Raw genomic sequence first — 12,987 nt, 5'->3', positions numbered from 1 at the left:
CTGTCTGCCTGCTGTGGGATGAGATCAGGAGACTCTGGGGAAGAGGGAAAGCTGGGACAGGGCAGGAAGAGAGCTAAGCACGGTCAGGGTGGGTGTCTCGGAGCACGCCCACGATTTTTTACAGAGCACCTGTTCTACAGTCCAGTTCTCGTATTTATTTTGTATACTGCATTTCTACACTGGCTAACAGAAATATAGAAATGTTTCACAAAGCATCCCAATGTCTGTGAAATCCTTCTGGAGGATCTTGAGAGGAGGCTCGGGGGGATCCCCCCGTGCCCACCAGCACCTGACGGGAGGTGCGGGGAGGATGGGGCTGGGCTCTGCTCCACGGTGCCAGGACAGGAGGCCCTGGGCATGGCCTGGGAGGTGCTGGGGGTCCTCGGGGGGAGCTCCGGGGCCGCCTGGGCCTGGGCCCTGCTCGGGGGGGCCCTGCTGTGATTCTGCATTGCTTTCGGTATTACCACAAAACGTTCTCCAGCCCAGGGGCAGCCCATCACCTTCATGGCGATGCTCTGACCACCAAACGGTACACACGGTGAAGAAATCCCAAGCAGTGAATCCAGCTGGCAGAGGCTATACAAATTCCCAGAGCTACACAGGAACTTCTGGTACACAGAACACACTCTTCTCTGGGATCTAGCCAAAGCTCAAGAAAACTTTAAAACTGTCTTGGGAAGGGAAAGAGAAAAACTTTGTGGTTTTGAAAATAGACAAAAGCCAAGCTGGAATTTATAAGAGAATAATTATTTCAGCTGACTGTACTGAATTCAGGTTCTGAAGAAGCAATCTTCCAGCAGTTATGACCTCGCAGCAGGGAACGCACCAGGGCTTTTTGTGAGTGACATCAGGTATACTTTGTGCTAAATCTATTCTGTACCACTGAAAGAGATAAGCTACCAGCGAAGAGGACTTACAAGGGTTCATTCTGAACAAAAAGGGTGGGCTTCGGTTGTAGGAAAGCCTAGGACTCCTTAAGAGTGATTCGTGATGTTGGGCAATACTGTTCAACTGCATGCAGGGCTATCAGACCACGCGTACCGAGAGGTGCATTAAAGGTACACAGAGAAAAACAACGAGCAACTCGGGCAGGGATCTCTGAGCAGCCTGCCAACAATCCTGCTACCAGAGCTCTGAGTGACAAACCAGGCTTCAAAACAAAGTGCAGCAAAACGACGTACCTGGGTGTACTCTCCATGCTGTTGGGAGTAATTAAAATAACTTTCCATTCCGTGTTGTGATGTAGCTCCCTGAGAAACAGCGGCATCCACGATGTTGTTTGGAAGTCCAGTCTGCTGTGGGGGACTGGAGGCTTTACTGGCAATTGCTGTTTGTAACACAATGAATATACACAGTTCACATAAATTCCACAAATTAGGTTGCACTAATGTAATAGCAATATCCTGGGATGACGACAGAAATTCGCTAATTCAGATTAGGACGTGCTTAAAACTGTGCTACAAATAATTGAACGGATTTCTACAAGTTTATCTACATCAAGCTAGCCCATCAGCCCTGAAAATTTACCCTTCTCACATAAAATATTAACTATGAGGATATACTACATTGTAATTTTAAGACAGAATTCAATATTTGCTTAAAGATAAATGCTGTGGTCACTGGAATCACCTGCCGAACAGAACATTTGGATTGAGGAAATTTCCAGCTAAAAATGACGAATGTTTGCTTACCTGGAAGACATATACCAGGCAACACACTTGCCAAATTCAAGTAGGGGTTGGTACTAAGACGTATTTCTTTTGGCGGTTCTCCTAGTAGTGAAGTCTGTTTTTTCAAAGGAGCCTGTGAAATAATTGGACAGATCAGTGTGCATTATGTTCATACAAGAGTTGTCAGAAATAAGATAAGTATCTCTGCATGATTTTGAAAAAAGTCTAGCCCTCTGAAATGTAACAGGACAAACTATTAAAATAAATACTGGGGACAACTATCTGGAAACGTTGCCTACATTTTTTTGACAAATGATTTTGTAGGAATGTTTCTCTTTAGACTGTAAGTTACTAAAGGATATTAAACAACAACAAAAAAAACCTTTTACATTCAAGTAAATGCATAATAACCACCATAATGCCTCCAGATGCACGTAGTTAGCATTTTGTACATGGCCAGGACAAAACCAACTCTAGTCCCCCAGACACAAGCAAATGAAGGACAAATGAACCCTGGCCTGGAGAAATGATACCGTCTGCGATCTGCCATTATAACACATCTTACCAATCACTCTATTTATAAACCCTTACTTAAAAGAGGAAAATGTTTATGAGTGGAAATGAAGCATCAGAACTGACTCACTTCTCCAAACCACCAGTGTTTTCCTATGAGGGACTAGGAAGGGTACACTACCCGCTTATGTCCCCTTGACAGGGAAGAGCTCTCTGTGGAAGAGAAGAAAATCTGTAGCTATAGACAGAGTGTAATGGGAGAGAAAAGCAAAGCTCATTCCAAGGGAACAATCATTGCCAACAGCTGCTGGTTTCAATAACTGAGTGGCTGGGTAAGACAAAACATTACATTACGCGTTTGAGCAAGAGATTTATGCACAGCATTAGAAAAAACATCAGGAATATGGAGGAAATAAGTAGCTATGGCAAGTTACATAGCTTGTCTGAAATAACAGAGCTCAAAGATGTTTACAAAGCATTCTACTCTACGCTTAGTCTGCTCATTTTTTCAAAGCCCATTAAAGAAAAACTCCATTACTTTAATGGATTAATGCTATTTTCAGTAAAATAGCATTAAATCATCAACTTTTCAAAAACTGTGAGCATGGTTTTTGAACACAAAAAACTTCAGAGTGCTGAAATCCTCTCTCTCGATGCAAAAACAGGCATTTGAGATAGTACGACTGTTCAGTATCAGGACAGGGCTTGTGGATGCCTTGCAAAGGAAGTGATTTTTGCTAACTGGGACATCTGTCTACTGCTGCAGAAAAGGAGTCAATTAAAACATCTACCAGGATTTCCAAAAAGAACTTTTCCTGATAAACAACGTATGTATTCATAGAAATAAATGGAGTATCTAGACTTCTAGTGGTTTAATTACGTTTCTTTTTAACTAAATGAAATGCAGAAATAAAACACTGATTTTATATATTTATACACAGACACACTGTGTATTTTATCCAAGTGTATCTACCCATAGGTAAAATCCCACTTCGTTACAATGAAAAGTGATTTAAGAAGCATACTTTCTAAAGTAGGATCAAAGGTGTCTAGCAAACGCAGGCACCACTACTGTGTATAATCTAATCACTTCAGGTGCTCCAAAAACATGTAGGGAAAACTCAGATCTGGTATCAATTAATTAAGAACTTGTCAAAGTATTTATGCATATTATTAATAATAATAAAAAAAAAAAGTAAATGCACAGACCAAATTCTGTTAGTGACAGGACATGCTGAAAAAATTTCAATGGATCATTTTAATCCAACTTCAATCCCATCCCATTCCCCTCTTGCCTTCACGGGAATAAATATTAAAACTGATTTTAGACTAAGAAAATGTCAGCTATGCCTGAATGTGTACAGATTAAAAGTGGATTATTTACACACACACACACACAACATGCACCATCTGGAAACCCAAAGGCCCCATGTACCAGCAGACCTGCTCCTGATTAGTCATGTCATTCAACCACAAGTTCAATTTTCAGTCTTTAAAAGGGACACTGCCCTTGAGATAATTTCATCATCAAATACTATGAGGCATACACAGGGGAAAAAAAACCCTCTAGCACTGTAAAAGATTCCTTTGTTAATTCATTTGGACCACCAAAGAGCATTATTGTTCTCTCTCTATAATTCACAACTGAAATGACCTTAAAATGTCTCATGAATGATCCTGTGATCTAACAAATTTTAGTGAAGAAATACAATAAGCAGTTACAGTTAACTCTAAAGGTTATTCAAAAACAAACAAACAAACAAATCCCCACGCAAGAAAAAACGATGAAAAGTACCACAAGAAAAGGAACCAATTACATTCAGTGTTCCTTACCCCCAAACTTGTATCAGTGCTTTTTAGTTGATTTTGTTGTTTGGCATGACCAGCCCGCAAGGCTCCCGCAGGAAGATTTGTTAGGGTCTGATGATAAGGCTGTGATCCCGAGACAACCGCTTCGGTAGTTGATTGTTTCTCTGGAGCGTTATTTTGCCCTGGTATAGCTTGACCAACAATGTGCTGATTCGGAAAGAATGGCAACATGCCCATCCCTGCCGCTGCTGCTGTTTGAATTGTAGGCAGATTAGATGCTGCAGTCAACCATAAATGGAGAAACTTTTCTGTTAGACAAGATTTATCAGTACATTTTGTTTGTGGTTTTTATTAAGTGATGCAAAAAAACACTTAGCGATCTATTTTACAGCTGTACAAGAACACTGACTTCTGATGACAGTTTTTGTTCTTTTACCATCCTAGGAGCAAACTTTATTTAAAGGTAATTCTGTAAAAGAAAACTAAAGAAAACTATAAAAGAAAGTTACTAACTTTCAAAAAACCTCTGAACAACATCCTTAGAGGGTCCTGTGCTGGAAAGCAGGGAAAACCCCTGACTTCAATTTGCATTAGTAAAATTCTTTACAAACTAAACAGCTAGAAAGTATCCTCTAAAAGTAAATTCTAGACATTCAGAATAGTTTGGTTTTTTTTCCCCAGAAGAAAGGTTTTCCTTGCTACTGGCTACTACCATTAACCTAACTGCTTGTGGAACTGCCGAATACACATCTCTGTGGAGGAAACGAGAGTGATGCTCTAAGCAGTATCACAACTCATCTTGCTTCATAAAAATTGAGGGCATCACTGGCGCAAGAATTTGCATTCAAAATTGATATCTGTCATAGACCAGACATTGAAGTTTAATAAACGGAATGCTAAGAAACTCTATTTGCAGTACTTCTCCAGCTACTCAGATTTATCTTCTTTGAAGTAACAAACCCCAAAATTTTGATCCTGAATAAAAACATATTCCACATGTACTAGCATGGTAGTAACTGAGCAAGCAGGATTTTAAAAATACCTGCAAGTATTCAACAAATGGCACAGTGCACTCTTTCTTCCCTGAGTATGAGATAAGTCAGGTACAACAAAGCAAGGCATTTCAAGTTCAGATGGCAATAGCCTGCCAGATGAGCAGGCTAAAGCCAGTTATATAGCTATGTGCGTTGTTAACTTGCCTAACTATATAGCTACATGACTTGCTTTATTGTCTAGCTCTATGCCTACCTTCCTGTGCAGTAACAAGGTTCAAACACATTATTGCTTTTAGTAAAGTGGGAGAAAGTAAGGTGTTTAATTTCAAGGTGAGCATTTTTACTGATTTGGTATGAAATAAAATGTCATTTACACTTAAGAGCTTCGCCACGGGTTCCCATGCCTGAAGTCACTGATGGCATTACCCCTATTCCCAGTACTGTCTGAAGTAGCATTGTTGGAGGTTCTCCCAGCAAACCTGGTTTCTATAAGGAAGAATAGAAAACCGTGTAAACGATTAACATAATGTCTGTAGCTATTTCTTATAACTTTCACATTCAGTTATTCTTTACATACGCTAAATAGTTAAATTATACTAGATGAAAAAAAAAAAAACACACCACAATTGTTTATCAGTTCTAAGAATGTCCAAAGACAGCCAAAATTAAAGTGATGAACTTACACTATTGGCCTGGACATTTTCGATCTTCATCAGTTGCTGCTGTGGCAATGGCAGGTGAGCAGGGCTCTGCAGCAGTAAGCTAGATGCACTGCCCAGAACTGAATTCTGTGAAATTAATAAAAGAAGTGTCAGTTGACAGTCATGGAAAACAACGTATTCTTGAAACATTTTCAGATGATACTGCTTACAGAAATTTAAACTACTTTCTGAATTAATGCAACAAAGGAACGTAACTATTTCTTCCACATAATTAAATTCCTGATTCATTCATAGCAAGTGACTTTGAGTTCTTTCAACCTCTTTTTCCTAGAGATTTTTTTCACCTCACAACCACAAATATGTTTTCTGATGGCTTTTAAAGGATCAAGAGTATAGTCCAAATATAATCCAGACTCCACTGAAGCCCCTGCATCTAAGCCAACAGGGGAAGTTAGATGTGTTTGAAGCCTCTGCAGACAGACTAGGCAAGGCAGAGATATGGGAGTTACCTACAGCGTGCCAGTAAGAAAGATGAGACACAAGGACTTCAGTGGATTATGAGCTGTATGAATAAGGACTTCATTGTTTGTTAATGTTTGCATTGTGTCTTGCATTGCATTTCTAATACATAATCTCTGTCAAACATCTACACAGTTTCCAGGACTGTTATAATTGGCAGGGACTCTCAACCCTTGCTTTGCAGTTGCCAAACAGTATCATTACTTTCAAAGAGGAATATCCACATATGTTTTTATCCCCTCTTCTATTTGGAATTATCTACATGAAGCTCTCTTCCAGAAACATTAAAAAGCTGACAATTTGTTGGCACTGTGATTTATAAAGTCTACCAAATACTAATAGTTTTCATTCAAAGTTCCTGGCCCATCGGTTGCCACCACAATTGAGACACTTCATCAACAACCTTGGGGCACCATGGTCAGACTCTGCCACTGGTATATTCAGCAATTTGTGCTCGGGCTCAAAAGAAGACTTACGGCCACTCTGTATCACAAAAGCACGTTGTGATTCATGCTAGCTGAACACAGGCTTGAAACCGTTTTCCTGGCAGCAGCTCCTGAGAGTGATTTGCCAGACAAAACATTAGTTGCTCTACAAACCTTCTCGTATGGCAGTGCACTGACCACGTCAAATCACAACCAGTATAGCCTTCCTTGTGGTTTGAAATGTCCTATACAGGAAAGGTCACCAAAGCCAGGTAAAGAAGCTAAAAAGATGGCAGCTCTCAGGATGTACGGCTTTGCAGATCTTACTGTCCCCTGCAACACGCCTCACACATATTTTCATGTCTAGGTATCTCTGTGTGGTAGGGTCAAATTCATAAGGGTAAACGCTCTCCAGGCCTTTAACGTGGTCTTTTCTTAAACAAATTCCTTCAGAGGTTTTCTAACTCTTTAAAACCTAACACAATACACCAAATCAGAGTGTAACAAAATCTGATGAGCTGCAGTGCTGGATTCTGGCCTCAGAAACAAGCAGTCTAACACAAAGGGCCACATATACATCAGTTATGCCCCTGCTATTTTAATTGTATTAGCAATTTCCAGTAGAAATTAGCCATGGCTGTTTATTGTCACTAATGCATGTTCTTTCTAAACTTGGTTATATCAATAAAGAAAATACACAAAAGTTCAACTGCAAAACTTTCAGAAATAAAAGACTAGAAAATCAGATTGGTTAGATTCCTCAGAAGAAAGTCTCTGGGTTAATAAAAACTTAGTAAATAGCGGAATGACTCAGGAAAACATCACTGCAACAGCTCAAAACACATTGTATTGGCACATGATAACTGTAACTAAGAGAAATTAAAAGAAAAGTTAAAAGTCATGCTACCTCCAGAGTTGAAAGAGTATTGGATGAATAACCTACTTGTTCAAATTTCTCTGTTGATTCTTTTTTTTAATCAGTTATTTCATAATGTTGTGGCACAGTTATTCTAAAAATATTGTTTATATTCATTAAATTACTTTACAAAACTTTGAACATAAAACAGCAAAAGCAAGATACACAGGAAGCTGAATCAGTGTGTGTCTGAGGAGGTGGTGGGGAGAGTTAAGCCAAGACACTGTTTGTTCTTGTATGCTGTATACTGAGTTTCGGGACAGTAACAACAGTGACCTGGTTCTCTGGCTTTAGAGAATACTCTGAAATAAGTCACCGAATAACAGAAAAATGTGCCTAATAGAAGGATCTGGGATAATCAAATCACTGTCAGTAAAATTCAGGTTATTAGATCAGGTTTGGAGCTAATTAAATGACAGGAGGCTCCCTGGAAGTGAATTAGACAAGTAAGTCTATCCAAAAAGAAAGAACTAAGTTGTTTGGCTACAGTACTCTAAGCCAAAAACATTGGATCATCATCAATCACACTGTTAGCTCTGTAGAACATGCCTCTCTCCAGCTGTGATTAGAAAACATTCACATTGCCTTCCAAGGAAGCATAGATTCTCCAAGAGAGAGCCCCAGTAACTAAATATACCAATTGAAAATGTCATTTAAATACAAGAAGTACAAGCAAATGATGATATATTTTTTTCATTGAAGAGGACAAAAGCAATTCATTTGATGGGGGAAAATTAAATAACATATTTCACATGCATAATGGATATATTCACCCTGCGTTTTTTTAGCAGAGAAGAAACAGAAAAGCTAAATGTACCTAATATAATGAGTAACTCCGTATTTTAATTTAGTCTTTTTAAAGATCTATTAAGTCTATGTTTGCAGAAGAAAAGCACAAATAAGAACTAATAACGAAGTGGATTTTTAAATGGGGAATTTCTGAAACATCAGAAATAGTTAAGTCAAAGCAATTGACTAGTCCCTCAAAGACACTTAGGAATATCCCCCCGTTAACATTAATGGCATATTTTGGCTCCTGCAGAGCTGGAGAAATCTCTGACAGAACCTCAACACAAGGTGGAAGCTACGCTGGCTACTGGCCAAATGAACTTCTGTGGTTATGGGTGCCACATTAGCCTGTTCTCCTCACCACTTCCTAGGACAAGTTCATCCCCAATATCCCTTATAGGATCTTTCAGAAATTCCAGAGTCCATATGGAAATCCCATCAACTTTACACTGAATTACAGATACTCTGAGAACACTTGAAGCAGCCTATAGTCTTTTGTTTTGTTTTGGCTTTGTTTTTGTTGTTTGTTCATTTTTTTCTAAGAGCTAACATTTGCAAGTTACTATTTTTATGGCATATATAGCACATTTTGGTTCTTTCGAGCTTTAAAATGAAAACATTGATGCTAAACTTCCTGGCTTGAATAAAATAAAACAATTAAGTCTCTGTATGAAGCACGTGTAAGTAGCTTGACTTTTTTTTTTTTTTCCAGTTGTTGCTACATCAGCAGGTGTTAGCAAATAAAAAGCTATAGTAAGGTAAAATAAGTCACTTGTGAATAGCAAGCACAGTCTGCTGCTCTTACACCCCCATAGGAACCTCATCATAGAGTGTGTTTTTTAAAAGACTGCTTTAATAAGCTCACTTGCTCTTAGTTGCATTTTTTTGAAAGTTTTAAAATATTTTGTCATGCTGAGATCTCCAGAAATAGCTGTTTTGATGCCTACCTGATGAACTTTATTCAGCTGTAAAAAAGGAGGGCCAACTGCCGTATTTATAAGGTGAGGAAAACCTGCAGATGCTCCAAGAACTGTTTTAGAAACAAGAAAGAGTTGCAGTGACTTTATAAGTTAGGCAAGTAATGATCTTTATAAAAGTTATTCTATATTTTTTAGATTTGGTATCCACAAAACTTTCCAGTATACTATGGGGCATTATAATGAAACTTTTCAATACAGCCAGCTTTGATCTGCAATTAACAACGCATTAGAGATCAAAAGTACTTTCCTGGAGCTCCTCTAAAGCTGGCAGTTTAGCTCCAAGGCAGAAATGCCTGCAGCTGATTGCCAGACCAGGGCATTAGCCAAGGTGCTTTGAAACACATAGTCACTTCCCACACAGTGTCTTTGTATCTTCTGATGTCATTGTAAAAACGGAAAAGCGAGAAGCAATACAGTATTTACAAAATACACAACTTAGCTGTCCTCCACTTGAGTCTTCAAATTATCCGTCTCCACGCCTATTCCTAATACCTTCACTATCTGGAATATGATGATTGCTTAAAACATTTATTCACATCCATCCTAATGGGAAGGCAGAGAATGTTTTGGGCTAATGCTGTTCTTACTGTTTTGTACAACTATGGTAGCATACAAGAGAATAATAACTTTAAACTGGAATCAAGAGGAGAGACTCTTGGACTGTAAATTCAGATCCCAAATCAGATTTAAAGTTGCAATTTTAATTAAATCTGCAAAAGACATTTCATTTTAAGCCTAATTCTAAATGACACTGAGAGACCACAGAATTAATGTAAGAACATTTCTATAGGTAACACTATCTTCTACCCAGACACAATAGCCTATCAAACCATCTCTTGCTTTTGCTTTTATAAAATGTAAAAAAGTATCTACACAGACACACTGAAACAGTGTCTGCACAGATTTTGAAAGCGTATGGGTGCTTCTCTCCTTTGCAGAAAGCATTGTCTCACTAAGAACAGGGTTTCTTTATTAACCCCTTTGTAAAACAACTTACCAGGTTTAACAGCATGTCCACGCAACTGGGGCTGCAGCAGTATTTGCAACATTGCTGGATTATTAAAACTTTTCATAATCTGCACTGCATTCGGCTCTGGAAGCAATCCTTTTCTATTGTTTCTCATCTCAAATTGAGAGATACAAAAATGTTACAAACAGAAGATAACAAAGAATGCATTTACATCCCTGGAAAAATTCAATTTCCTTGAATAAGGTATGGTAAAGATTGAAGTTTGAACATCCACATGCCAACCCAAACTATTAACTCCTTCCACGTTTGTTCTCTAGAGCTAACTGACAATACTTTCCAGCACTACCTCTCCTCAGGTAACACGCATGTTGTCTTTCTCACCTGTCTTTCTTTGCCTTGTCTACGTTTCTACTTTCACACTTTTTCTGTTGCTCCCTAACATATTTAACAGCATCTCGATGTTTTCACCCTCTCTCCAAGATTTTTTGGAGTAGCTAAAGGTATAAATCATAGGTCAACATGGCAACTTACACATTACAAATTATTATTTCTCGGATCACAAAGAGCTAAAAGTTGTGTGACGTTAATGTACATATTTCTTTTTATACAAAAAAATAATCCAACCGTCTGCTTCCCTGTTCCCTGCTCCTTTTCCCTCAAAGGAAACAACTAACTACTCCTCCAAAACTTCAAGCATATTATTTTCCTGAGAGGCATTTCTTTTTTCCCTTTTAACCAAGGAAGTGTTATCAATAAAGGAGGATATGAAATGCAGTGTTAACAACAACTCGTGCTATCTTGTAATAGCACCATGCATCACTTTTATAAAGATGTGGGCTAAAGCTCTCAGAAGTAATGAAACTGTTCTGCTTCTACTTTTAAGACAGCTTCTTGTAACACTTATCAAATCCAATTTTCTAGGAAATAATTTGATATGACAAGTGGGTATAAAAAGCTTTCTTCTATACTGAGCATGAAATTAAACTATTTCTCCTATCTTGAAATTTATCTTAAAATTGACAAATTCTTGCCTGTTTTAAACCAAAACTAAAACTCTGTTTTAGCTCATCAAATGTCTCCACCTCAATTTACTTTTCTTTTGAACTAGTACAACTTCTCTTGCAGAAAATTGATTTTAATAAAATCCCAAAGCTATGCAAGTATAACTTTGTAATATCTTCTAACCATATTTCAGCCTTCCTCTTTGCAGTGTATTGCCTTCTTTAGCCTAGGAAAGAGACTGAGTTAGGCTGACTAGATAAAAAACAAACAACCAAACAAAAACCCCAAACAGCTAAGGCTTCCAGAAGCTTGGCCAGTTTTTGTAATGCAAAGTGGTGAATCCCTTTGACACAACACATGTTGCTCAAGGCATAACAAACCCATTCTGAAAACAGATTTGCAAAATCTTACCATCCTTTGTGCTGCTATAAGTGCTGCTAACGTGCTTCTGCCTGGCGCTCCTGGAGCACAGTAGGACACCTGGATTCTCTTCCCTTTGATAATCATGCCATCGGTGACTTCTTGTACTTTCTCAGCCTGCTCTGCAGTTTCGTACTCAACCACTGCAAAGTCACCAATACAGCTGTCTTCATCCTGAGCAAACTGAAACAACATTTCACAGCACACTGAGCGAAACGGAGAATTTCAGGAACCGTCTTGAAATATTTTCACCTATCCCCTGCAAAATACTTTGCTAAAAGTTGACGTACCACGTTAATGCCTACCCAAATTAGTATGTTTCTTTTTCAAATGTGCTAAATATAAGTATCATAGCTTCATATTAGGTTTGGCATGCATGCTGTGTCTACTTGAATTACCACTTTAACTTCCATGTAATCTCATGGAGAACCTGCGTTGTGAAACATATTTAACAGTTATTTTACAGAATAAAAAGGGTGAGAAGACGAATTTAAATACAGCTGTGTTCTACATTTTTTAATTATTTTTTTTTTGCAGGATAAGAATTATAAACTCTTTACTGTTCAGTTTTTCAGACTACAATAACAAAAATGTCATTCATCAGACTGCATGATAGCTGTTGAAACATGTAACAATGCAAATTCTACTGCTATATACTGCCTTTTAGGAGAATCTGAAGTCTGTGGCTGCATTTAGTGCCAACAGAAGATGCCAGACTGATCAATCAAGCAGACTGGAAACAGGCTTACTTGTCAAACAATGCTCTGTCCTTTGTTTGCAGAGTTTTATAACAGAATGAGCAGATTTAAATCAAACAAAAAAATGAGAGTGAAAAGGGAGGGAGTAAAGCTTAGGCAAAAATATCCACTCCCAAAATGATCAGAAATGACACACTGACACTGGTTGCGAAGCGGAAAAGTAAAAACCTCTCTAGATTTTACTGGAAAAAAACCCACAGCCTATTCCCAACAGTTTGGCTGCATAAACTTACAGTAACAATTGAAATAAAAATCTCAGAGATTTTCAAGAAAGAGGGGTTGTCAAATCTTCAATGCCATTGCTAAAGACTCACCTCCAGAAAGAGCTCTAAAGAACACACATATCTTGATAAATATTGCTGGGGAAGCTGATAACAGCCTCTGGATTATCTGACAGCTGGAAGAATGCCCCAAACTAGAAGACTTTAAAACATCGATGTATTTAGCTAATTAAAAAAAGATTAGGGAAGTGACTTCATTACAGCACGCAATACCTTCTTTCAGAAGAAAATATTGGGGAGCACTGGCTGCTTACCCTAGTAAGCAGTGAAGTGAAGAA

General features: G+C 38.3%; 1 protein-coding gene across 7 annotated transcripts in view; it reads right to left on the bottom strand.

The window, feature by feature from the left end:
* The window catches only part of RAVER2 (ribonucleoprotein, PTB binding 2), a 48,665-nt gene that overhangs the window by 10,044 nt on the left and 25,634 nt on the right, over positions 1–12,987 (bottom strand). For 5 of the 7 annotated variants that reach the window (XM_067001272.1, XM_067001271.1, XM_067001268.1 and 2 more), the window contains 8 exons: positions 11,662–11,853; positions 10,276–10,402; positions 9,246–9,328; positions 5,671–5,775; positions 5,362–5,473; positions 4,017–4,270; positions 1,692–1,803; positions 1,182–1,327 (listed from right to left, as the gene is read on the bottom strand). In XM_067001272.1, the coding sequence (XP_066857373.1) occupies positions 1,182–1,327; positions 1,692–1,803; positions 4,017–4,270; positions 5,362–5,473; positions 5,671–5,775; positions 9,246–9,328; positions 10,276–10,402; positions 11,662–11,853 (1,131 nt within the window). The remainder of the gene's footprint in view (positions 1–1,181; positions 1,328–1,691; positions 1,804–4,016; positions 4,271–5,361; positions 5,474–5,670; positions 5,776–9,245; positions 9,329–10,275; positions 10,403–11,661; positions 11,854–12,987) is intronic. The other 2 variants (XM_067001269.1, XM_067001270.1) reach the window with 2 other exon arrangements.

The sequence above is a fragment of the Anser cygnoides genome, chromosome 8 (assembly GCF_040182565.1).
Source record: "Anser cygnoides isolate HZ-2024a breed goose chromosome 8, Taihu_goose_T2T_genome, whole genome shotgun sequence".
Lineage (NCBI taxonomy): Eukaryota > Metazoa > Chordata > Aves > Anseriformes > Anatidae > Anser > Anser cygnoides.
The sequence above is the reverse complement of the archived record's forward strand: the minus strand, read 5'-3'. Positions and strand labels throughout refer to the sequence as shown.